This window comes from Pan troglodytes, chromosome Y, assembly GCF_028858775.2.
Source record: "Pan troglodytes isolate AG18354 chromosome Y, NHGRI_mPanTro3-v2.0_pri, whole genome shotgun sequence".
Classification (NCBI taxonomy): Eukaryota; Metazoa; Chordata; class Mammalia; order Primates; family Hominidae; genus Pan; species Pan troglodytes.
Genome location: NC_072422.2, coordinates 33,631,919 through 33,654,798, shown reverse-complemented (window position 1 = coordinate 33,654,798; position 22,880 = coordinate 33,631,919). Strand labels below are relative to the sequence as shown.

At 42.2% G+C, this 22,880-nt stretch overlaps 1 protein-coding gene across 7 annotated transcripts in view; it reads left to right on the top strand.

Annotated features, from left to right (window-relative positions):
- Positions 1–1,071: 1,071 nt before the first annotated feature.
- LOC751056 (CD99 antigen-like) overlaps positions 1,072–22,880 on the top strand; it is a 60,696-nt gene continuing 38,887 nt past the window's right edge. For 2 of the 7 annotated variants that reach the window (XR_010154993.1, XM_063805048.1), the window contains exons 1-10: positions 1,072–1,315; positions 2,820–2,862; positions 3,965–4,033; positions 6,909–6,953; positions 7,606–7,797; positions 10,557–10,728; positions 11,249–11,317; positions 14,495–14,539; positions 15,188–15,256; positions 18,401–18,446. Coding sequence is in view for 6 of the 7 variants with exons in the window: in XM_063805048.1 (XP_063661118.1) it covers positions 10,578–10,728; positions 11,249–11,317; positions 14,495–14,539; positions 15,188–15,256; positions 18,401–18,438 (372 nt within the window). In the remaining variant the exon portion in view is untranslated. Of the gene's footprint in view, positions 1,316–2,819; positions 2,863–3,964; positions 4,034–6,908; positions 6,954–7,605; positions 7,798–10,354; positions 10,434–10,556; positions 10,729–11,248; positions 11,318–14,494; positions 14,540–15,187; positions 15,257–18,400; positions 18,447–22,880 lie in introns of those variants that run through there. The other 5 variants (XM_054677282.2, XM_063805049.1, XM_054677281.2 and 2 more) reach the window with 3 other exon arrangements.

Here is a 22,880-nt window from a genome sequence, read left to right as displayed (position 1 = left end):
CCTGCTCCAAAGTGGCTGCTGGGACTCCAGCCATCACGTCATTATCCCAGGCAGGTTCAGGATGAAGCAAAGACCAAAAAAAAAAAAAAAAAAAAAAAAGAAAAATGATTCTGCCTCCAGGAGTGGAGTGCATAGTTAGACTGCTGCATTCCTCAAACCCCTGAGGTGGGCCCCGGGGTGCGGGGCCAGCCCCTCTGGCCTTGCCTGTGTCTGATCCAGGGGCACAGGTGGCCTGGGGAGAGACGGAGTCGCCGCAGGCCTGAGACAGCACAAGACCTGTGTTACCGAAGGGCCCCTGACGCAGCCTGCTGGGGTGAGTCGCCAAGGACCAGGACTCACCCAGGCGACCCAGATAGGGGTCTCACCCCCAACCTCAAAGCACGACCACAAGTCCTCACTCCCAACCCTGTCTCTGAGCTTGCGGCGGAACGTCCTTGGTCCCGCGCAGAGCGGGTATCCGCAGTGTGTCTCAAAGCCCCCCACCCCCGCCATCTTTCGCCACTGAGCGCCCCCAGCTCGGACGCTCCAGAAAGGACCAGGGGCCGTGGCTGCCTGTCAAGGCCTACGCCTTCCTGAGCAGGGAGGGAATTGCACTTTGCACCCCTTGGGGATCGCCCCGAGCGCCCCGTGAGCAGCGGGAAGGGGCCCCATACTTTTCCGAGCACAGGAGCAGGAAGAGTTTCATTTCCTCCCCGTTGGGGCTGCCTGGGGGGGTGCCTGTTAGGAACAGAGAGGGGACAGCAAGGGCGGGCGCGGAGAGGCCCACACCTCTCCAAGAAGGGCAGCGGTTTCTCTTGGCTCCAGGTAGGGGCCGCCCTGGGGCGTGCATTTAAGGGGCTGTAGAGAGGGAGGGACCCGCACTTTCCCGAGAATGTTGGGGGTTGCACTTTGGTCTAGTTGGCGCCGTCCTGGCGACGGGCTTGTGGGCGGGGGGCACTCACAGTTTCCTGAGAAGGGAAGGAGGGCGTCCCGTGGTCCCCTCGGCGCGGCCCGAGCCACCTCCGCCCGCCCCCTCCTCTGTCCCCTCCCCGGGCCCGGCGTTCCCTCCCCTTCCGTGCGCAAGTGGAGGCCGGGGTGGGGGGGCGGGGCAGGCGCAGCCTGGGCTGAGTTTGCAGGGCTGCTCCCCTCACCCAACCCCTTCGAGTCCTCCGCGGGCTCCGCCCCACCCGGCCCGTGGGGGAGGTTCCGTCCCGCCGCCTTCGCCCGCGCGCTGCACTCGCGGACGATCTCTGCTCGCCTTGGGCGCGCCATGGCTCGCGGGGCTGCGCTGGCGCTGCGGCTCCTCGGCCTGCTCCGCCGTCTGGTGGCCGCCCCGGTGAGCGAGCGGCGGGATCCGGGTGGGAGGACGCGGGGGGTGGCGCGGACTGGGCCTGGGGATCCGCCTGGGGATGTGGGGTGCAGGGACGGGGCGCCCCGGGGGGACACCCGGCCCCTCTTCCGTGCCCGGCGGGACGCGCTGTGCCCAGGGGGACCCAGGTCCGGAGGAGGCGCCCACTTTCTCCCCAGCGCTCTTCCTGGGGCCAGGTGGGAGCCGTTTCAGAGGAAAAAGCCAGCGTTTCTTTCGTAAACCAAAAAGTATCTGGGACAAGTCCCAATCCTTTTGAGTTGATTTGGCGAAGGTCAGGAAGGAGCCCGGGAGACGGGTCTATGCCTTTCTCCAAAGATACTATTGAGAGCTTCGGTATTTAAAGGGGGAAAGCACGCTGGAGGGGAAAGAAGGAGGAAGGCTCATTTTACCGAATTCACCTGTTGCAAAAGAAAAGCAGCAGGTAGAATAGTCAATTATGTGTTTGTCTTGCGCTCACTAAATTGGCACTTTACTAAGATAAGGTCAACAGAGAGTTGTTGCACTGTCTGCATCTGTCTGCTTGGGAACAGAAGGAAAGACACCTTCCTGCCTGACTCAGCTTCCAGCTTTTTTATTATTATTATTAATTATTTTGGCAGAGTGAACTGGGGTTCCAAGTTTTAATTTTCCTTCTACAGTTTGCAGAATCGCAAACTCTTAAATTTAGGGTAACCTGGGGAAGAGGTGGCATCCGATTCCCCCCCAACCCTGGTGACGTTCTTATGGATCTTATGGATACTGCAGTCTCTCTTCTCTGTCTCTCCTCTCTTCTCTTTCCTTTCTCTCTCTCCTCTTCTCTCCCTCTTCCTCTCTCTCTCCTTTCTCGTCTCTCTCTCTTCTCTCCTCTTCCCTCCCTCTTATCTCTCTTCTTTCTCTCGCTTTTCTCTCTCTCCTCACTCTCCTCTCTCCCTCTCTCTCCCCTCTCTTTCCTCTTTCTCTCGCCTCTCTCTCACCTCTCTCTCACCTCTCTCCTCTCTCCCCTCTCTGTCTCCCCTTTTCTCTCCCTCCCCCTCTTCTCTCTCTCCTTTTCTCTCTCGTCTCTCCTCTCCTCTCTCTCCTCTTTCCTCTCTCCCATCTCTCTCTCCTGTCTCCTTCTCTCTTGTCTCTCGCCTTTCTCCTCTATCTCCTCACTCTCTCCTTCTCTCTCCTCTCTCTCTTGTCTCTCTCCCGCCTCTCTCATCTATCTCCTCTCTCTCTCCCCCCTCTCTCTCCTCCCTCTCCTCTTTCTCTCCTCTATCTCCTCTCTCCCCCTCTTTCTCCTCTCTCTCTTTCTCTCTCACTCCCTCTTTTTCTGTCTCATGCTCATCTTTTACTGTTTTCACCTGAGGGAAGAGTGATGAGAAGATAGGAATTCACGTTTTCTGAAGTATTTAGAAACATGGGGCCGTGGTGTTTTCTCCACCTGTTTTTGGGTCATTCCTTCCTCATTTCTCAGAACATTGGTATTAACAGCTCATTTCCCTCCTTTAAGGGCTGACTTTGACTTAGCGATGCCTTTCCTGATGGAGGAAACAGTGAGTAACTTTTTAAAGTCTCCTCTGTTGCTGACTTTGCTGATTGCCATTGAATTATTATCATTTTCATGACATCTCTTTTGCGTGATAAATGGATTGAGTTTGGACAGTGGGAACATAGGAAGTATATGTGTTGTTTATTTTTGTTGTTGGATTTTTGATTTTCTTTTTTTTTTTTTTTTACCAGCATGCTGGTTTTTTTTTTTTTTTTTTGAAGTGTAGGTTCAGAGTCTCACTCTGTGGCCCAGGCTGGAGTGCGGTGGCGCGATCTCGGCTCACCGCAACCTCCCTCTCCTGGGCTTAAGCGATTCTCGTGCCTCAGCCTCCTGAGCATCTGGGATTACAGGCACCCACTACCACGCCCGGCTAATTTTTGTCTTTTTAGTAGGGGCTGGGTTTTGCCATGTGGGGCAGGCTGGTCTCTAACTCCTAAACTCAAGCTATGCGCTCACCTTGGCCTCCCAAAGTGCTGGGATTATAGGTGCAAGCCATCACGCCCAGCCAGTATGCTGGCTTTTATTTTAAAATGGTTAGTCTTTGGAACAACGTAAGGCAAATGTGACTCCCTTGGCCAGGTCAGGCCCTATGGGCATAGACCTGCGCAGTCACACAGGGACCTGTGCACACAAAGGTGCCATGTTGCTTTATTGCTGTGTTGCTGCCATCTTCAAATTCTTCATACAGTTGGAACAATGGGTCGCACATTTTCATTTTGCACAGGCCCTCCCAAATTCTGGAGGTGGTCTGCACACCTGGTTTAGTTTTCTTTGAAAATACTTGAAGTTAAATCCTGTGCCTGGAAGACAACAGAACGGAATTGGCAGGAGGCTACGTGTATGGGTATCCCCACCATGACAAAAACAAGGGCCAGTTTTTACCTGTTTAGTGAACAGTCTCTGTGCAAATTGATATTTCATTTTCTTTTCTCATCGCTATGGAAATTGATTTTTCATTTTCTGGTCGCTGTGGAAATTGATTTTTCATTTTCTTTTCTGGTCGCTATCGAAATTGATTTTTCATTTTCTGGTCGCTATGGAAATTGATTTTTCCTTTTCTTGACTACTAGGTACTGATGATTGCAACTCTCATGTTTTACAAACAGGTGACCCAGCACCACCTAACGCCCCCAAACCAAAGCCAGATCCAAACCCCAACCGACCTGGTTTCACTGGTAAGAGCCTCTAACCCTACGGGTGGTCTCTATATTGTTTATTGTAACTTTATTTTATACTTATTCATAAGAATATTAATTCACATTTTCTCATGTTTTCTCATTTCTATCATATGACATTTACTGACAAATACTATTCTATCTAAATATATAATAAAATACATTAATTCCTTTAATCCCTAATGTTGAAAACATTGTGTCTTCTGACATTTTAGAATTACGAATTACAAAGCCAATTTGAGTCAACTTTGTCTACTCTTTTTCATTCCTTTGAAGAGATTTCTGGCATTCAAATTGTCTAGATCAATGCTCATGAGTACTTTTATAGCTTTTAACCTGGTTGGTTGTTTGCCCCAGAATTGCACCAATTTGATTTGATACCAGGGCGTCTGCAAATGTCCCTGTCTTCGAACCTTTTCCGGTAGCAATTATCACCTACAAAACCTTTGTCAAATAGTGTAATTATTATATCAAACCGGTCTTAGTTTTACATCTCTCATTCTGAAATGTAAAAAGCATAATGCATCCCAATGGGCCACGGAGACTTCTTCTTTTGTGTATTGGATGCTTTGGCTTTGATCCTTCAATTCGTGGTGCCCGCCACCAGGCCCAGCTCATTTTTGTATTGTTAGTAGAGATGGGGTTTCACCATGTTGGCCAGGCTGGTCTCGAACTCCTGACCTCAGATGTTCTGCCTGCCTCAGCCTCCCTACCTACTGATGTATGAGCCTTCTTCAATGATTTTTCGATATTAAAGATTACCAGCCACTTATTATGAAAATGGTTTTGCACTTTATTTTTGCCTTTGAATATTTTTAACAGGAAAGTTTTACAAGTGGTATGTTTATTTTTTTAATGGTGTCTTATGTTTGTGTGGATATCCTGTTTTTTGTAACTTTTTTTCCTTTTAAATTGAGAATCATTTTGCTATTGTCCCTTCTCTTCAGAGAAGTAAAAACTTCTTTTAAATTTCATTTGAATTGTTTATCACCGTAGGTTGATTCAAGGAATGGTAACGCGTTTTCAATGTTGAGTTTTTCTTTTCTTTTCTTTTTTTTTTTTTTTTGAGACAGAGTCTCTCTCTCTCGCCCAGGCTGGAGTGCAGTGGCGTGATCTTGGCTCAGTGCAACCTCCACTTCCTGGGTTCAAGCAATTCTCGTGCCTCAGCCTCCCAATTAGCTAGGATTACAAACATGCACCACCATGCCCGGCAAATTCTTGTATTTTCAGTAGAGACGGGGTTTCGCCATGTTAGCCAGGCTGATCTTGAACCCCTGACCTCAGGTGATCCGCCCATCTCAGCCTCTCAAAATGCTGGGATTACAGGTGTGAGCCACCATGCTGGCCTGAGCTTTTTCTTTGAGATTCGATTTCTCTTTCTCTTGTTGATTCTGTCAATGGGTTTCTAAAGTGTTTTTTCCTTGTTTTTGTTACTCTGAATCCATTTTCATGTCCACTGTTTTTCTGTTTATTTCTGTCATGTAGAAGAGATTGTGTATATATTTTTTGCAATCCATGAAATGGTGACCCTTTGTTAAATTTCAATTTTTTTCTCTTCATTTCTGACCTTTTCTAAGAAGTCGGTCATGTTATTTGGTAATGGGTTTTTAAAATTTTCCCTGTTCCTAGATTTATACATTCTCTTTACAGTTTATTTGTAATTTAGTTCTATGGCCTTTGCTAGAAGATTCAGGACAACTTTTAATATGTAGAGTTGTAAATATGGTAGACAACTTTTTTTCCAGACATTAGGACAAAAACCCAAAGAGATTCACCTTTAAATAAAATAAGTCATTTCAATGAGTGTCTTTCTCTTCTAGTATACTTTTTTTCTGAACACATAGGTTCTCATACCATGAGATTTCTTATTTCTTTCTATACAATGTATGTGAAAAATCATGTGCTTTTTATTTATTACTTGTGTATTTTAATATGGTTTTGAAAAAAAGATTCATTTTGATGTAGCCCCTCATGTTTCTTTCATTTGAGCCTCCTTTATCACTCCCAATATAAAATGTGCCTCGACCTTAATTGGGATTTGAAAAGCTTGGAACTAGAAGGCTGGGCCAGGTAAGGTGGCTCACACCTGTAATCCCAGCAGCTTAGGAGGCCGAGGCGGCTGGATCACTTGAGGTCAGGAGTTCAAGACCAGCCTGACCAACATGGAGAAACCCTGCCTCTGCTAAAAATACAAAAATTATCCTGGCATGGTGGTGCATGCCTGTAATCCCAGCTACTCAGGAGGCTGAGTCAGGAGAATGGCTTGAACCCGGGAGGCAGAGGTTGCAGTGAGCCGAGATCACACCACTGCACTCCAGCCAGGCAAAAGGACAAAACTCCATATGAAAAAAAAACAAAAAACAAACAAACAAAAAAACTAGAAGGCTGGCTTTGAAACTAGCATGAATGTCACATTAGTTTGTGGAGCCCAGCTGGGTGGGTAGAGCCACTTTTCAGACACAGATCAGAATCCGTCAGTCACAGATCAGATCACAGTCACCTGCCCTATCTCTTACCGTCTGCCTTGCTGAAGGTGTTGGGGACCTGGGAGGAGATAATGGGGAATCAATGGGACAGAGTTGTGTGCAGGCAGATTCAGAGTCCCAATTGGGTCCAGGCAGCACAGTTGATTTACAAATGACATTCTTTCTCTCTCCCTCTTTCTCTTGCTGTCATCTCTTACTCTTTTCATGTGGGGGAAGAATGATGTGAAAATGATCAGAAATTTTCTTTTTCTGATGAGATCCTAGTCAGTGTGATGTTCAGAAAAGTCTTTAGTCATGTGGGTCTCTGGTGATTTCTCCATCTGTTTCCGAGGTCATTCCTTCCTCATTTCTCAGAGCTTTACTATTAACAGACCGATTCCTTCCTTTAGGGGCTGACTTTGACTTAGCAGATGCCTTTGGTGATGGAGGAAACAGTGAGTAACTCGTTAAAGTCTCCTCTGTTGCTGATTTGTTATTGTCACCAAATTACTGTCATTTCCAAGAGACTTATCTCTTTTGCATAATCCATGGATTGGGTTTATACAGTGGAAATATTGGAAGTATATGCCTTGTTGTGCTTTATTTTTGTTGTTGTTGGATTTTTGTGTTTTTTTTCCCACCAATATGCTGGCTTTTATTTTAAAATTGTTACAGACTTTGGAATGATATAAGGCAAATGTCACTTCCCTGGCCAGGTCAGACTTCATGGGCATGTGATCTGTGATGTCACACAGGGACCTGTGCATACAAGGGCACCATATTGGTGTATTACTCAGTAGCTGCCATCTTGAAATTCGTCATAAAATTGGAACAGAATCTTGCATTTTCATTTTGTGCAGGACCTCTCAAATTCTGGAGGTGGTCTGGACACCTGGCTTAGTTTTCTTTGAAAATACTTGAAGTTAAATCCTGTAGCTGGAAGGTGATGGAAGGGAATTGGCAGGAGGCTATGTGTATGGGCATCCCCACCATGACAAAAACAAGGGTCATTTTTTACCGGTTTAGTGAACGGTCTCTATGCAAATTGATTTTTCATTTCCTTTTCTGGTCGCCATGGAAATTGATTTTTCATTTTCTTGACTGCAGGGCACTGATGATCGCCAACTCTCATGTTTTACAAACAGGTGACCCAGCACCACCTAATGCCCCCAAACCAAAGCCACATCCAAATCCCAACTGACCTGGTTTCACTGATAAGAGCCTCTAACCCTACGGGGTGGTCTCTATGTTGTTTACCTGGCAGTGATGTCCGTGTCATCTGAGAAGAGGCGATTTCAGGTGAGCCTGTTCCTACTGTTGAATTACAAGGTAATTCCAGTGTTCAAGTAGTGGAAAACCTAGATTACGAAAATATGTTTTTGGGTTGGATTTTATTTTCCTTTTCTTGATTTTACTTCAAAGATAAATGGAACTTCCAAATCATTGAATAAGAGCTTTTAGATGTAGACTTGATATGAGGAAAAGAATCTGTGTGTTTCCCATGGAGAAGCCAACTTGTTTTAAACAATTAGATTTTTACTGAGTGTTTTTCTTTACATGTTTGTTTAATTTTTAACACAGAAATCTATCCAGGTGGTCTAAATCCTGTTGACATTTTTATGGTTTTTTGCTGGTTATGTTATTATTGGCAAAAGAATATTCCTTGACCATTTTCTCATGTCATTTAATCATTTGTATCATACGACTTTACATTATTATACTACAGACTTAATTACATACTTTGGTTTCTTTAACTAATCCCTAATTCTGAAGTTATGTTTCTTCTGATGTTTTGGAATTATCAATTACAAAGCAAATTTGACTGCCCTTCATGCACTTTCCTTTATGTTTGAAGATATATTTCTAGAGTGCAAGTTGTTTACATCGATGTGTGTGAGTACTTCTGTAGCTTCTGACATGGTTTTGAAATTGCCCCAGAATTGCACCAATTTATTTTGATGGCGGCGGGGTGTGCAGATGACCCTTTCCTCACACCGTCTCCGATATTGGTGTTCACCAAAACATCTTTATCCAGTAGTGCAAAATGTCATGCTAACCTTGTCTTAGTTTCACGTCTTTAATTCTGAAACTTGAAACAAAAACAATGCATCAGTGGGCCATGGAGACTACTTCTTCTGTGTATGGGATACTGTGTCTTTTATTCTTCTATTCTGGTATGTCCTCCCTGATTTCTAGTCATTTTTGAATTATTTATAGACAGTAAACATTGCCCAATATGTTATGAAAATGTGTTTCCACTTTATTGTTGCCTCTGAAAACATTTTGAACAGCTTTTATAAGCAAGGCTTGAATTTTTCTTTTTTATGTTGTCTTAGGTTTGTGTGAGTTTCCACCTTTGTGTAACACATTTTTCCTTTTAACAGAACCATTTTATCACTGTCTCTCTTCCCTCTTGGGAAAAAGAAAACCATCTTTTTCTTTTCATTTTAATTACTTACAACTATGAATTGATTTATAGAGTGCTAAAATATTTGTAAAATCGAGCAGATTCTTCTGTGTGCCTTTTTCTCCTGGTCATTTATTTAAATGGATTTCTAAGGTGTTTTCCCGTCAGTATTGATTTGTTTTGGTGAGTACGATTTTATGTGCGCTATTTGTCTCTCTATTTCTGAACTATAGCAACATTTTTGTGCATTCTCTCTTACTCTCCACTGAATGATGAACCCTTATGAACTTCCAATTGTTTTCTCTTCATTTCTTAATGTTTCTAAAAAGACCGACATATTATTTGTAAGTGATTTTAAAATTTGTCTCCTTTTCTATGTTTTTTCGTTGTCTTCAGAGTGCATTCGTATTTTTGTTGAATTGGCTTTGCTAGAGAACACATGATGGCTTTAAGTATGAGTGAAGAGAGTAGACATTTTTTATTCCTGATTTCAAGGTAAAAACCTAAAGAGGTTCACCTGTAAATAAAATAAATTGTCTTTACAAAACCAGATACTCATTCCAAGAAGATCTCTCTATTCTAGTATACTTTTTTTTCTAAACATACAATAGTATAGGTTCTCATACTGTGAGACTTCTTATTTCTTTATACACAATATATTTGAAAAATCATTGGTTTTTTAGTGATTACTGATGTACTGTTACATGGTTTTGAAAAGTGTTGGATTCAAAGTTTCCTTCATTTAAGCCTCTTTTTTTCTCCCTTCCCCATATAAAAAGTTCATGATGGCCAGGAATAGAGAGGTTCACACATATAATCCCAGCACTTTGGGAGGCTGAGATGGGAGCATCTTTTGAGCCCAGGAGTTCAAGACCAGCCTGGGCAACATAGCAAAACCCCCTCTCTACAATGAAATGAAAAATTAGCCAGGCATGTTGGCACATACCTGCTGTCCCACCTGCTTGGGAGGCTGAGGCAGGAGGATTGCTTGAGGCCAGGAGGCGGAGCCTGCAGTGAGCTGTGGTCACACCACTGCACTCCAGCCTGGGTGACAGAGGAAGACCCTGTCTCAAAACAAAACAAAAATGGTTCCTCGACTTTAGTTAGGATTTGAAAAGCTTAGAACTGGAAGGCAGCCTCTGAAATTATCAAGAACATCACAGCAGTTTGTGGAACACACCTGGGTGGGTAGACCCACTTTTTAGACACTCTCTAGCCCAAATCTGATCACAGTCATTCTTCCTCACCTGTTAGGGTCTCCCTCACAGAAGGTGTTGGGGACCTTGGACGAGATGTTGATGGGATGGGAGTAAACAGGAGCAAATAGTGTGCAGGCAAAGTTGGAGTTCCTGCTCAGTCCGGGAGCAGAATTGATTTATGAATTTCTTTCTTTCTCTCTTTGTATCTGTCTCTTTTTTCTCTCTCTCTTTCTCTCTCCCCCCAGCCACCTTCCGATCTCTAATCCATTCATGTGAGAGAAGAGTGATGTGAAAATGGTCAGCAATTTGCTTTTTCTGATGAGATCCTGGTGAGAGTCATGTTCAATAAAGTATTTAGTCACGTGGGGCTCCGGTGATTTCTCTGTTTACCAGCTCATTCCTTCCTCATTTTCTCAGAACTTTGGTGTTAACAGCCCGTTTCCTATTTGTAGGGGCTGACTTGGACTTAGCAGATGCCTTTCGTGATGGAGGAAATAGTGAGTAGCTCTTTAAAGTCTCCTCTCTTGCTAACTTGCTTATTATCACCCAGTTATTATCATTTGCAGGAGACTTACCTCTTGAGAATGATCAATGGAACTTGTTTGCACAGTGGAAACCTAGGGAGTAAGTGTGTTGTTGTCCGTTTTTGATGTTGTTGGACTTTTGTTTGTTTTTTTTTTTAACCAGTCCACTTGCTTTTGTTGAGAAACTCCTACAGTCTTTGGAATGATGTAAGGCAAATGTGACTCCCCTGGCCAGGTCAGCCTTCACGGGCATGAAGCTTGTGAAGTCACCCAGGGACCTGTGCTTACATAAGCGCCGTATTGGTTTACTGGTCTGTAGTTACCATGTTGCTCTTCTTCATACAGTTGAGACGAGGGGTCCCACATTTTTGTTTCGCACGGGACCTTGCCAACTCTGTCACTGGTCTAGACACCTGCTTTAGTTTAATTTGATATATAAGCAATGTAGCCGGAAGATGATGGAAGAAAGTTGGCAGGAGGCTGTGTGTACGGTTATCCCTGTCATGACAAGCAACAAGCTCCAACTTTTACCTGGTCCGTCAGCCATCTCTATGCAAATTGATGTTTCATTTTCTTTACTCCAAGACACTCATGATTGCAACTCTCATTGTCACAAACAGATGACCGAGCACCTCCTAATTCACCCAAGCTGAAGCCAAATGCGAACCCTGAGCAGCCTGGATTCATCGGTAAGTGCTTCTCACTCTATAGGTTGTCTGTATGTTGTCCACGGTAGAGTGGTATCCACATCAGCTGGATGACAGGCTTTCAGATGAGCAGGTGCTTGCTATTGACTTTCTGTACAGTTACTCCAGTGGGCAGGGAGTGAAATACACAGTTTTCTGAAATAGATATTTGACTTGCGTTCTATTTTTAGTTTGCTGATTTTACTTCCAAGATTGTATGGAACTTCTAAAACACTGAGCACAAGATTTTCATATGAACTTGGTATAGAGAAAATGGCCTGTGCATTCCCTGTAGAGAAACTTGGGTGTTTTCGATGTTTTTGCCCTTGAATATTTGTATCAGCTATTTTGACACATGACAGCTTTCTCGGGTAATCTGACTAGCAACTGTTTTTTGAACTGAATTGTTGTGAAACATTCAGGTTTTTAGTGCTTTTTTGTTTTTAATTTTTAACACAGAAACATAAATAATGTTCACATCCTCTTGGCATTGTGATGGTTATTTGTGCTTATATTTTATACATCAGTTTAAATGAAGCAAACGTTAAGTAATAAAGCCAGTCTGTTGTTCATACTGCATTGTAACATTATTATTATTTTTTTTATCATTATTATTATTTGAGATGGAGTCTCGCTGTGTTGCCCAGGCAGGAGTGCAGTAGCATGATCTTGGCTCACGGCAACCTCTGCCTCCTGGGTTCAAGCAATTCTCCTGCCTCAGCTCCTGAGTAGCTGGGATTACAGGCATGCACCACCATGCCCGGCTAATTTTTTTGTGTGTATTTTTAGTAGAGACAGGGTTTCACCATGCTGGTCAAGCTGGTCTCGAACTCCTGACCTCAGGTGATCTGCCCACCTCGGCCTCCCAAAGTGCTGGGATTACAGGCATGAGCCACTGTGCCTGGCCTATTTTATACTTATTAATAGTCACTGAACATTTGCTCATGTCATTTTATCATTTATATCATATGACATTTACTGTCAATTATATTCTATATAAATATATAATACATTAATTTATTTAATCCCTAATGTTTAAAATATTGTGTCTTCTGACTTTTTAGAATTATGAATTACAAAGCAAATTTGAGTCAACTTCATCTACTTTTTTTTTTTATTATTCCTTTGAAGAGATTTCTGGCATTCAAATTGTCTAGATGAATGTATATGAGTCCTTTTATAGTTTTTGACCTGGTTCGTCATTTGCCCCAGAATCGTCCCAGTTTATTTTGATGATGGTGTGTGCAGATGACTGTCTTCACACCATCTCTATACTGGTTATCACCTGCAAAACCTTTGTCAGATAGTGTAAGGATTATATGAAACTTGTCTTAGTTTCGCATCTCTAATTCTGAAATTTAAAAAAAAATAGTGCATGCCAGTTGGCCATGGTTACTTCTTTTGTGTATTGGATGTTATGCCCTTTATTCTTAAATTCTCATATGTACCTACTGATTTATAAGTCTTCTTCAGTTATTTATGGATATTAAAGATTATCAGCCACTTACTATGAAAATGTTTTTGCTATTTATTTTTGCCTTTTAATATTTTTAACAGGAGTGTTTCACAAGCAAGACCTATTTTTTTATGGTGTCTTATGTTTGTGTTGGTTTTCTGGTTTTGTGACTTTTTTTTTAATGGAGAATAATTTTGCCATTGTGTCTCCCGCTTGGGAGAAGTAAAACTGTCTTTTTAATTTCATTTGAATTGTCTTCAAACATAAGTTGATCAAAGAAGTTGCGAAACATTTTCAAAGTTGAGCTTTTTCCTTGAGATTTGATGCATCTGTTTCTCCTGAGGATTTTTGTCAATGGATTTCTCAATTGTTTTTTGTTTTTGTTTTTTGTTTCTCTGAATCTATTTCTAAGTCCACTATTTTTCTGCTTATACTATAATATACAAAGGATTTTGTATATTTTTCTTTACGATCCACAAATTGTTTGCAAATTATTTTTTTTATTTTCCCCTTTTTTATATTTGTACATTTTGTTTACAGTTTATTTGTAATTTGGTTGTACTGTCTTTGCTAGATAAACCCAGGACAGCTTTTCATATGTAGAATTGTAAATACAGTAAACAGCTTTTATTTCAGGCTTTAGGGCAAAAACCCAGAGAGATTCACCTTTAAATAAAGTAAATCACTTCAAAAAGCCTCTTTCTACTCCAGTATACTTTTTTTTCCTAAACGTATAATAGTATAGTTTCTCATACCATGACATTTCTTATTTATATATAATATATTTGACTAATTATTTGATTTTTATTGATTACTCATTTACTCTTACATGGTTTTGTAAAAATGTTGGATTTGATGTAGCCCCTCATGTTTCTTTTATTTAAGTCTCCTTGTTATCCCCTTTCAGTATAAAAATTTCCCCAACCTGGCCAGGCACAGTGGCTCAGGCCTGTAATCCCAGCACTTTGGGAGGCCGAGGTGGGTGGATCACAAGGTCAGGAGTTCGAGATCAGCTTGGCCAATATGGTGAAACCCCATTTCTACTAAAAATACAAAAATTAGCTGGTTGTGGTGGCGGGCACCTGTAGCCCCAGCTACTCGGGAGGCTGAGGCAGGAGAATTGCTTGAACCTGGGAGGAGGAGGTTGTTGTAGTGAGCCGAGATTGTGCCACTGCCCTCCAGCCTGGGGAACAGAGCAAGACACCGTCTCAAAAAAAAAAAAATTTCCCCAACTTTAGTTGGGATTTGAAGAGCTTAAAACTAGAAGGCAAACTCTGAAACCATGGTGAGTTTTCACGTCAGTTTGTCCAGCATAAATGGGTTGGTAGAGTCACTTTTTAGACACCCTCTAGCCCCTCTGAGGGCCTCCCTGGTGGAAGGTGTTGGTTACCTGCGGGGAGATGATATTTGGACAGGAAATCAACAGGAGACAACCATGTGCAAGTTAGAGTTGGAATTCCAACTCTGTCCAGGCAGCACAATTGATTTATAAATTATTTTATTTCTCTCTCTCTGGCTCTCATCTTTTATTCTTTTCATCAGAAGGGAGAGTGATGTGAAAATGATCAGGAATTCACTTTTTCTATTGAGATTCTGGTTAGAGGGATATCCAGAAAAGTATTTAGGAACGTGGGGTTATGGTGTTTTCTGCATCTGTTTACGAGATCATTTCTTCCTCATTTCTCTCAGAACTTTGGTGTTAACAGCCTGTTTCCCTCCTTTAGGGGATGACTTTGACTTAGCAGATGCCTTACATGACAAAGGAAACTGTGAGTAACTCCTTAAAGTCTCCACTGTGGCTGACTTGCTTATTATCACCAAATTATTATCGTTTACAAAAAACGTATCTCTTGTGAATGATCAATGAAACCTGTTTGCACGGTGGAAAGTTAGGGAGTAGGTGTGGTGTTGTTTGTTTTGGATATTGTTGGACTTTGTTTTTGTTTTTACCAGTATGCATAGTTTTATTTTAAAACTCTCACAGTCTTTGGAATGATGTAAGGCAAATCTGACTCCCCTGGCCAAGTTAGGCTTCATGAGTGTGTGACTTGTTCGATCACCCAGGGACCCATGCTTACAAGGGTGCCATATTGGTTTATGAGTCTTTAGTTGTCATCTTGAAATTCTTAATACAGTTGAGCAAGGATTTCTGCATTTTCATTTTACACAGTACCTTGCCAATTCTGTAGCTGATCTGAAAAGCTGCCTGATAGGTTTTATTGAAAATGCTTTATCAGTACTGTAGCTGGAAGATGTTGGAAGGATATTGGCAGGAGGCTGTGTGTATGGGTATCCCCACCATGACAAAGAACAAGGTCCAGTTTTTATCTGTTTAGTGAACGTCTGTATGCAAATTGATGTTTCATTTTCTTCACCGCAAGGCACTCATAATCGCAACTCTCATCTTTTACAAACAGACGAGCCAGCACCACTGAACCCACCCAAACCAAAGCCAAATCCAAACCCCAAGCAGCCTGATTCCACCGGTAAGAGCCTCTAACCCTATGGGTCATCTGTATGTTGTTTACAGGACAGTGATGTCCATGTCAGCTGGGAGATTTCACATGAAACCTGTGCTCACTCTTCACTCCTTGTACAAGGAAATTCCAAAACCTAGTTTTCAACTATATAATTTTTATTTGGATTATATTTTTAGTGTCCTGATTTTACTTCTAAGATTTTAAGATTTAAGTCATAAATCTTAAATAGAATCTTAAATTTTGAGATTTTTTGGATTCCACCTCTAAAAAGTTGAATACGAGGTTTTAAATACAGACATGATATGAAGGAAGGGATAGTTGCATTCCCAGTGGAGAGGTGAGTGCTTTTCAAATAGTTAGATCGTTAGTGATTTTTTTTTTGTTTACATGCTTGTTTAACTTGTAACACAGAAAAATATAACTAGTGTCCAAATCCTGTTGACAGTTTGATAGTTATGTGCTAGTAACGTTATTTTTGGCATATTCATATTTCTTGATGATTTTCTTATGTCATTTAAGTCTTTCTAACATGACTTTTACTGTCCATTTTATGTCCTTATTTATTTCCCACATAATTATATACTTCAATATTTAATTTTGAAAATGTTATGTTTCTTCTAACATTTTAGAATTATGGATTTCAAAGTCAATTTGAATCAACTTTATGCACTTGTTTTTATTCCTTCGAATCAATTTCTAGAATGCAAATTGTTCAGATCAATGTGTATGAGTACTTCTATAGCTTTTGACCTGGTTCTGAAATTGGCCCAGAATTATATGAATTTATTTTGATGCCAGGGATATGTGCAACTGTCCCTTTCTTCCCACCATCGTTACTGCTGCTGATCACCTAGAAAACCTTTGTCATGTACTATCACATGTAACATTAATCTTTGCCTAGTTTCAGTTCTTTAGTTCTGCAATTTAAAAAAAAATAGTAAATAGTACATTAATTTGCCACGTATACTTCTTTTTTTTTCTTTTTTTTTTTTTGAGATACAGTCTTGCTCTGTTGCCAGGATGGAGTGCAGGAGCACCATCTCAGCTCACCGCAACCTCTGCCTCCCGGGTTCAAGCAATTCTGCTGCCTCAGCTCCCAAGTAGCTGGGACTGCAGGTGCACGCCACCATGCCCGGCTAATTTTTTTGTTTGTTTGTTTGTATTTTAGTAGAGATGGGGTTTCACCATGTTACCCAGGCTCGTCTCCAACTCCTGAGCTCAGGCAGTCCACCCGCCTCGGCCTCCCAAAGTGCTAGGATTACAGGCATGAGCCACTGCGCCCAGCCTACAACTTCTATATGTATTGATTACTTTGCCTTTATTCTTATCTTCCGATATGTCTGTATTGTTTTATAAATGTTCCTCTTTTTTTTATAGACATTAAATATTGCCAACCATTTACTATGAAAATGCTTTTTCATCTTATTTTTGCCATTGGATAGTTTAACAGTATTTTTTGACAGGCAAGTCTTCAAATTTTTATTCATGGTATCTTATATTTGTCTGAGCTTTCTGATTTTGGTGACTTTTTTTTTTTTTTTGAGACAGAGTCTTGCTCTGTCGCCCAGGCTGGAGTGCAGTGGCACGATCTCGACTCACTGCAACCTCTCCCTCCCAGGTTCAAGCGATTCTCCTGCCTCAGCCTCCCCAGCAGCTGGGACTACAGGCACCCACCACCACGCCCAGCTAATTTTTGTATTTTTAGTAGACACAGGATTTCACCATATTGGCCAGGCTGGTCTCGAACTCCTGACCTCATAATCTACCTGCCTCAGCCTCTCAAAGTGCTGGGATTACAGGCGTGAGCCACCGTGCCCAGCTGACATTTTTTTCCTTTGAACTTCAGAACCAACATGCCTGCAAAATTGAGATTTTTCTTGATATTCGATGTACCTCTTTCCCTGATGATTTCTTTTAATGCATTTCTAGTTTTTTCTTTTTTTTCATTTTTCTGGATATATTTTTATGCCCACTATCTTTCTGTTTATTTTTGTTACATAGAAAGGATTTAATATATTTTTCCTTACTATATCCTGAACTATGATCCCTTATTAAATTTCTATTTTTTTCTCATTTCTTATCTTTCTGAGAAGACAACCATATTATTTGCACATGATTTTTAAATATTTTTCAATTTTCTATCTTTATATGTTCTCTCTACATTTTATTTGTATTTTTGTTGTATTACCTTTGATAGTAAACCCAGGACAGGTTTAAATATGAGTGAAGAGAGCAGATATTTTAAATTCCTGACTTTAAAGCAAAAACCCAAAGATATTCACCTTTACATAAAATAAATTGCCTTTTTAAAAAATGTAGTCATTTCAGGAAGGGTCATTCTATTCTGGTATACATTTTTCCCCAAATATATAATATTATTGGTTTTCATACCATGAGGTTTCTTATTTCTTTATATATATATATTTGGATAATCATCTGGTTTTTATTGTTTACTCATTAAAACCATGTAAGTTATTGATTACTCATTGAAACCATGTAAGTATATTCTTACATGGTTTTGGAAAAATGTCGGATTTGATGTAGCCCCTCATGTTTCTTTTATTTAAGCCTCCTTATTATCCCCTTTCAGTGTAAAAATTTCTCCAGCCTTAGTCAGGATTTGAAAAGCTTAAAACTAGAAGGCAACCTCTGAAACCACGGTGAATTTTCACGTCAGTTTGTCCAGTACGTCTGGGTTGATAGAGCCACCTTTTAGACACCCTCTAGCCCAAATCTGATCATAATCATATGTCCCCACCTCTTAGGGCCTCTGTGGCGGAAGTGTTGGTTACTGAAGGGAGATGGTGATGGGATGGGAAATCAACAGGAGGGAATCCTGTGTTGACAGAGTTAGAGTTCCAACTTCGTCCAGCCAGCACAGTTCATTTATAAATTACTTTGTTTCTCTCTCTCTCTCTCCCTCTCTTTCCACCCCTGACTCTTGCTCTCATCTTTTACTCTTTGTGTCTGAGAGAAGAGTGATGTGAAAATGATCAGGAATTCACTTTTTCTTATGAGGTCCTGGTCACAGTGATACTTAGAAAACACTTAGAAACTTAGGCCTGTGGTGTTTTCTCCATCTGCTTCCAGGTCATTTCTTCCTCATTTCTCTCAGAACTTTGGTGTTAACAGCCTGTTTCCCTTCTTTAGGGGATGACTTTGATTTCACAGATGTTTCTTCATGGTGAACGAAACAGTGAGTAACTCTTTAAAGTCTCCTCTGTTGCCGAATTGCTTATAGTTTGTTTGTGTTTTTGGAGTGCTGTAGGAAGAGCAGTGATGAAGGTTTGAGGCTTCTAGATGCTTCCATATTAGTTGCCTGGGGCTCAGGCAGGGGCACACATGTGGACCCCTGGGGGGACATGACAGTTGAGCTAACAGCTGAGGAATGAGGATGACTTATATCCCAAGGAGTGGGTCAAAGGGTGTTTTGTGTCGCAAGTGTGGCATGTGCAAAGGGCCTGTGGTCAATGGAACTGAGGGTGCCTGTGGGGCTCAGTGAGGGGGAAAAGAGGAAGTCAGGCATGGCATGGGATGGAGGGGAACAGAGTGAGGCTACAGTCAGTGCCCAGTCTTGAAAATGTCCCTTCGAGCGTCCCTAGGGGCCATCCTTGTTTTCAGTGCTTATTACCCCTGCTCCCCTCTGCTTGCTCCCAGAGAGCTCTCTCCTGCCTCCCAGCTCTGCGTCTCAGATCCTGGCTCTGATCCCACGCTGCTGTTGCTTACACTCATGTACCCATTGCTAATGTCATCATTCCCTTCGGCAGCTAAGTGCAAAGTTAATTTCCCATTTGAAAAGCAGTCTGTACTAATAACAATCAACTGGGAGACCCAAAAGAGTGCAGTTAAAGAGAAAAAAAAAATCAAACTTTCCCTCAAAAAGAAACCAATGGTACCATTTGGGTCCACCTCCCTGAGGTTTGAAAGCCTCTCCGTTAGTGTTGGTTGCTTTTAGGCCTCCTCTTGCTGCATTAGCAAGGTGTATCTTTCTCTTTATATGCAGACAGTGCCCTCTTCTGGTGGGAGGCTCTCAGTGTCTGTCTACAAATCCATGACCCAAGAGGTAGAGGGGTCCCAACGGTCCCACTTACTTCTGCCAAAGTGGTGCCCTTGGGAATCACCAACTTCCTGTGCCCACCTGTTCTAGCTACTTGGTTCACTTTGACCCAGCTCTTCAGGGGTGATACCCTCCCTCATCAGGCTCCCAGATCCCATCAGGTGTTGAAACCCCATGTGATAGGTGAAATACTGGTCCCCAGAGATGCCCACATCCTAACCCCTTGATCATGTAAATGTGTGACCTTATGCAACACATGGGACTTTGCAAATGGGATTACATTAAGGATCTTGACATGGGACGATTATTTAGGATGAGCTGTGTAATTACAATGGAATCACAGGTTCCTTAGAGAGGCCTGCATCAGAGGATGAAGGAGTTGTTCACACGTGGAAAGAGACAGAAATAAAAGTGGAGAGGACCATTGAAAAAAAAAGTCATTGAAAGACTTTGGCACCCAGGTTGCCATGGCTGTCCCCAGCCCTTCAAATTCTCCTAAAGCCCCAAATGATCTTTCCCTGGAAGATGCACCAGCCCATTGGATAGCTTAGATGCAGCTGTTGGAGGGTGGATCTAGCCTGTGAGGACCCAGTAACCTGGACCCAATACATGACAACAAGGATTGAATGAGTGGTCGTTTACTGCTGAGTAATTGCTGGTTTTCCTGGCTCCTGGGCCCTGGGTCACATGGATGAGAGGGCTGGAAAAAATGATTATCAGCACAGAGTCCCCGAATCTCTGTGACTTCTGGTCACAGAGATTTTGAGCGTATGTATAGAAAAAAGCAGTTGTTCCTACACATTCAGTGTCAGAAGTGAAGGATGAGAGGGGAGAGGGGTGTGCATGTCAAAGGAAAAAACAGCTTTTCCCCCCTGTACGTGAGGTCACAGCAAATTTGCAAGATTCAGTGCATGGTGAGAGAAGCAGGCAGCCGCTGACATCCAGGGGCTGGCCTGGCTCCCGCTACCTGGCTTGGGGTTTCCTGTTGGACCTAAGAAATGTCACAGACAGGACATTTTTAAAGTCAATAAGAAATGTCAGACAAGAGCACTGTGATGAAGTCAAGAGACCGTGGGTTGTGCTTTGGCTGGTTCTTGATTTATTTCTGCTCAAGGCAATCAGTATGCCAAGGTGGCATATTTCAGGGTGTCACATAATGATCTACATTCTTATTCAGGGTGGGGTGTCCTGTACCCCATCAACTGGAAGGTTGTAGCGCTTCCTGCTTTCTAGACATGGTAAATGAACTCCCTGGGTCACTGGGAAAGTTGTAGCACTTCCTGCTTCCTGGAGATGGTAAATAAACTTTCTGTGTCACATGGGAGGTTGTAGCACTTCCTGCTGCCCAGAGATGGTCAATGAACTTCCTGAGTCACTGGGAAGGTTGTAGTACTTCCTGCTTCCTGGAGATGGTAAATAAACGTCCTGGATCACTGAGAAGGTTGTAGCACTTCCTGCTTTCCTAGAGATGGTCAGTGAACATCCTGGGTCACTGGGGAGGTTGTAGCACTTCCTGCTTCCTAGAGATAGTCAATGAACTTCCTGGAGATGTTAAATAAACTTCCTGGGTCACTAGGGAAGTTTGTAGCACTTCCTGTTTCCTGGGGATGGTAAGAGAACTTCCTGAGTCACTGGGGAGGTTGTAGCACTTCCTGCTTCCTAGACATGATAAATGAACTTCCTGGGTCATTGGAAGGTTGCAGCACTTTCTAGTTTATAGGGACATTATAACACTTCCTGGTTTATCTGGAGATTGTAATGCTTTCTGATTCATAGGGACATTGTAAAACTTTCTGGCTCACATTGTTACATTTCCTGGTTCAAATGGATAATAGCACTTCCTGGTTCACAGGGACATTGTGACACTTCCTGGTTCTTATGGGTAATTGTAGCATTTCCTGGTTCACAGGGACATTGCAACGCTTTTTGGTTCATACACATAATTGTTAGCACTTCCTGATTCCCAGGGACGTTGCAACACTTCCTGGTTCATAGGGATAATTGTAGCACTTCCTGTTTCATAGGGACATTGTAATACTTTCTGGTTCATACGAATAACTGTAGTACTTCCTGGTTCATATAGATAATAGTAGCAATTCCTGGTTCACATGGACATTGCAACACTTCCTGTTTCACAGAGACATTGCAACACTTCCTGGTTCATTCTGATAATTGTGTAACTTCCTGGTTTGCAGGGACATTGTAACACTTTCTGGTTCATATGGATAATAGTAGCACTTCCGGATTCATAGGGACATAGTAACATTTCCGGGTTCATACATACGGATAATTGTAGCACTTCCTGGTTCATACGGATAATTGTAGCACTTCCTGGTTTGCAGGAACATTGCAATACTTCCTGGTTCATATGGATAATTGTAGCACTTCTTAGTTTTTAGGATCATTGTGACACTTCCTGGTTCGTAGTGACACTGCCACACTTTCTGGTTCATATGGATAATTGTAGAACTTCCTGGTTCATAAAGACATTTGGAACCATCTGGTTCATAGGGATAATTGTAGCACTTCCTGGTTCGTAGGGACATTGCCACACTTCCTGGTTCATCTGGATAATTGTAGCACTTCCTGGTTCATAGGGAAATTGTGACACTTTCTGGTTCATAGTGACATTGCCACACTTCCTGGTCCATGTGGATAATAGTAGCACTTCCTGCTTCGTAGGGACCTTGCCACACTTCCTAGTTCATCCAGATAATTGTAGCACTTCCTGTTTCATAGGGATATTGCCACACTTTCTGGTTCATATGGATAATTGTAGCACTTCCTGGTTCATATGGATAATAGTAGCACTTCCTGGTTCACAGGTACATTATAACACTTCCTGGTTCATTCAGATAATTGTAGAACTTCCTAGTTTGCAGGGACATTGTAACACTTTCTGGTTCATATGGATAATTGTAGCACTTCCTGGTTCATATGGATAATAGTAGCACTTCCTGGTTCACAGGTACATTATAACACTTCCTGGTTCATTCAGATAATTGTAGAACTTCCTAGTTTGCAGGGACATTGTAGCACTTCCTGGTTCATAGGGAAATTGTGACACTTTCTGGTTCATAATGATATTGCCACACTTCCTGGTTCATAGTGACATTGCCACACTTCCTGGTCCATGTGGATAATAGTAGCACTTCCTGGTTCATAGGGACATTGCCACACTTCCTGGTTCATCCAGATAATTGTAGCACTTCCTGGTTCATATAGATAATAGTAGCACTTCCTGGTTCATATGGATAATAGCACTTCCTGGTTCACAGGTACATTACAACACTTCCTGGTTCAGATAATTGTAGAACTTCCTAGTTTGCAGGGACATTGTAACACTTTCTGGTTCATATGGATAATTGTAGCACTTCCTGGCTTCATAGGGTAATTGTGACACTTTCTGGTTTATAGTCACATTGCCACACTTCCTGGTCCGTGTGGATAATAGTAGCACTTCCTGGTTCATAGGGAAATTGTGACACTTTCTGGTTCATAGTGACATTGCCACACTTCCCGGTCCATGTGGATAATAGTAGCACTTCCTGGTTCGTAGGGACCTTGCCACAC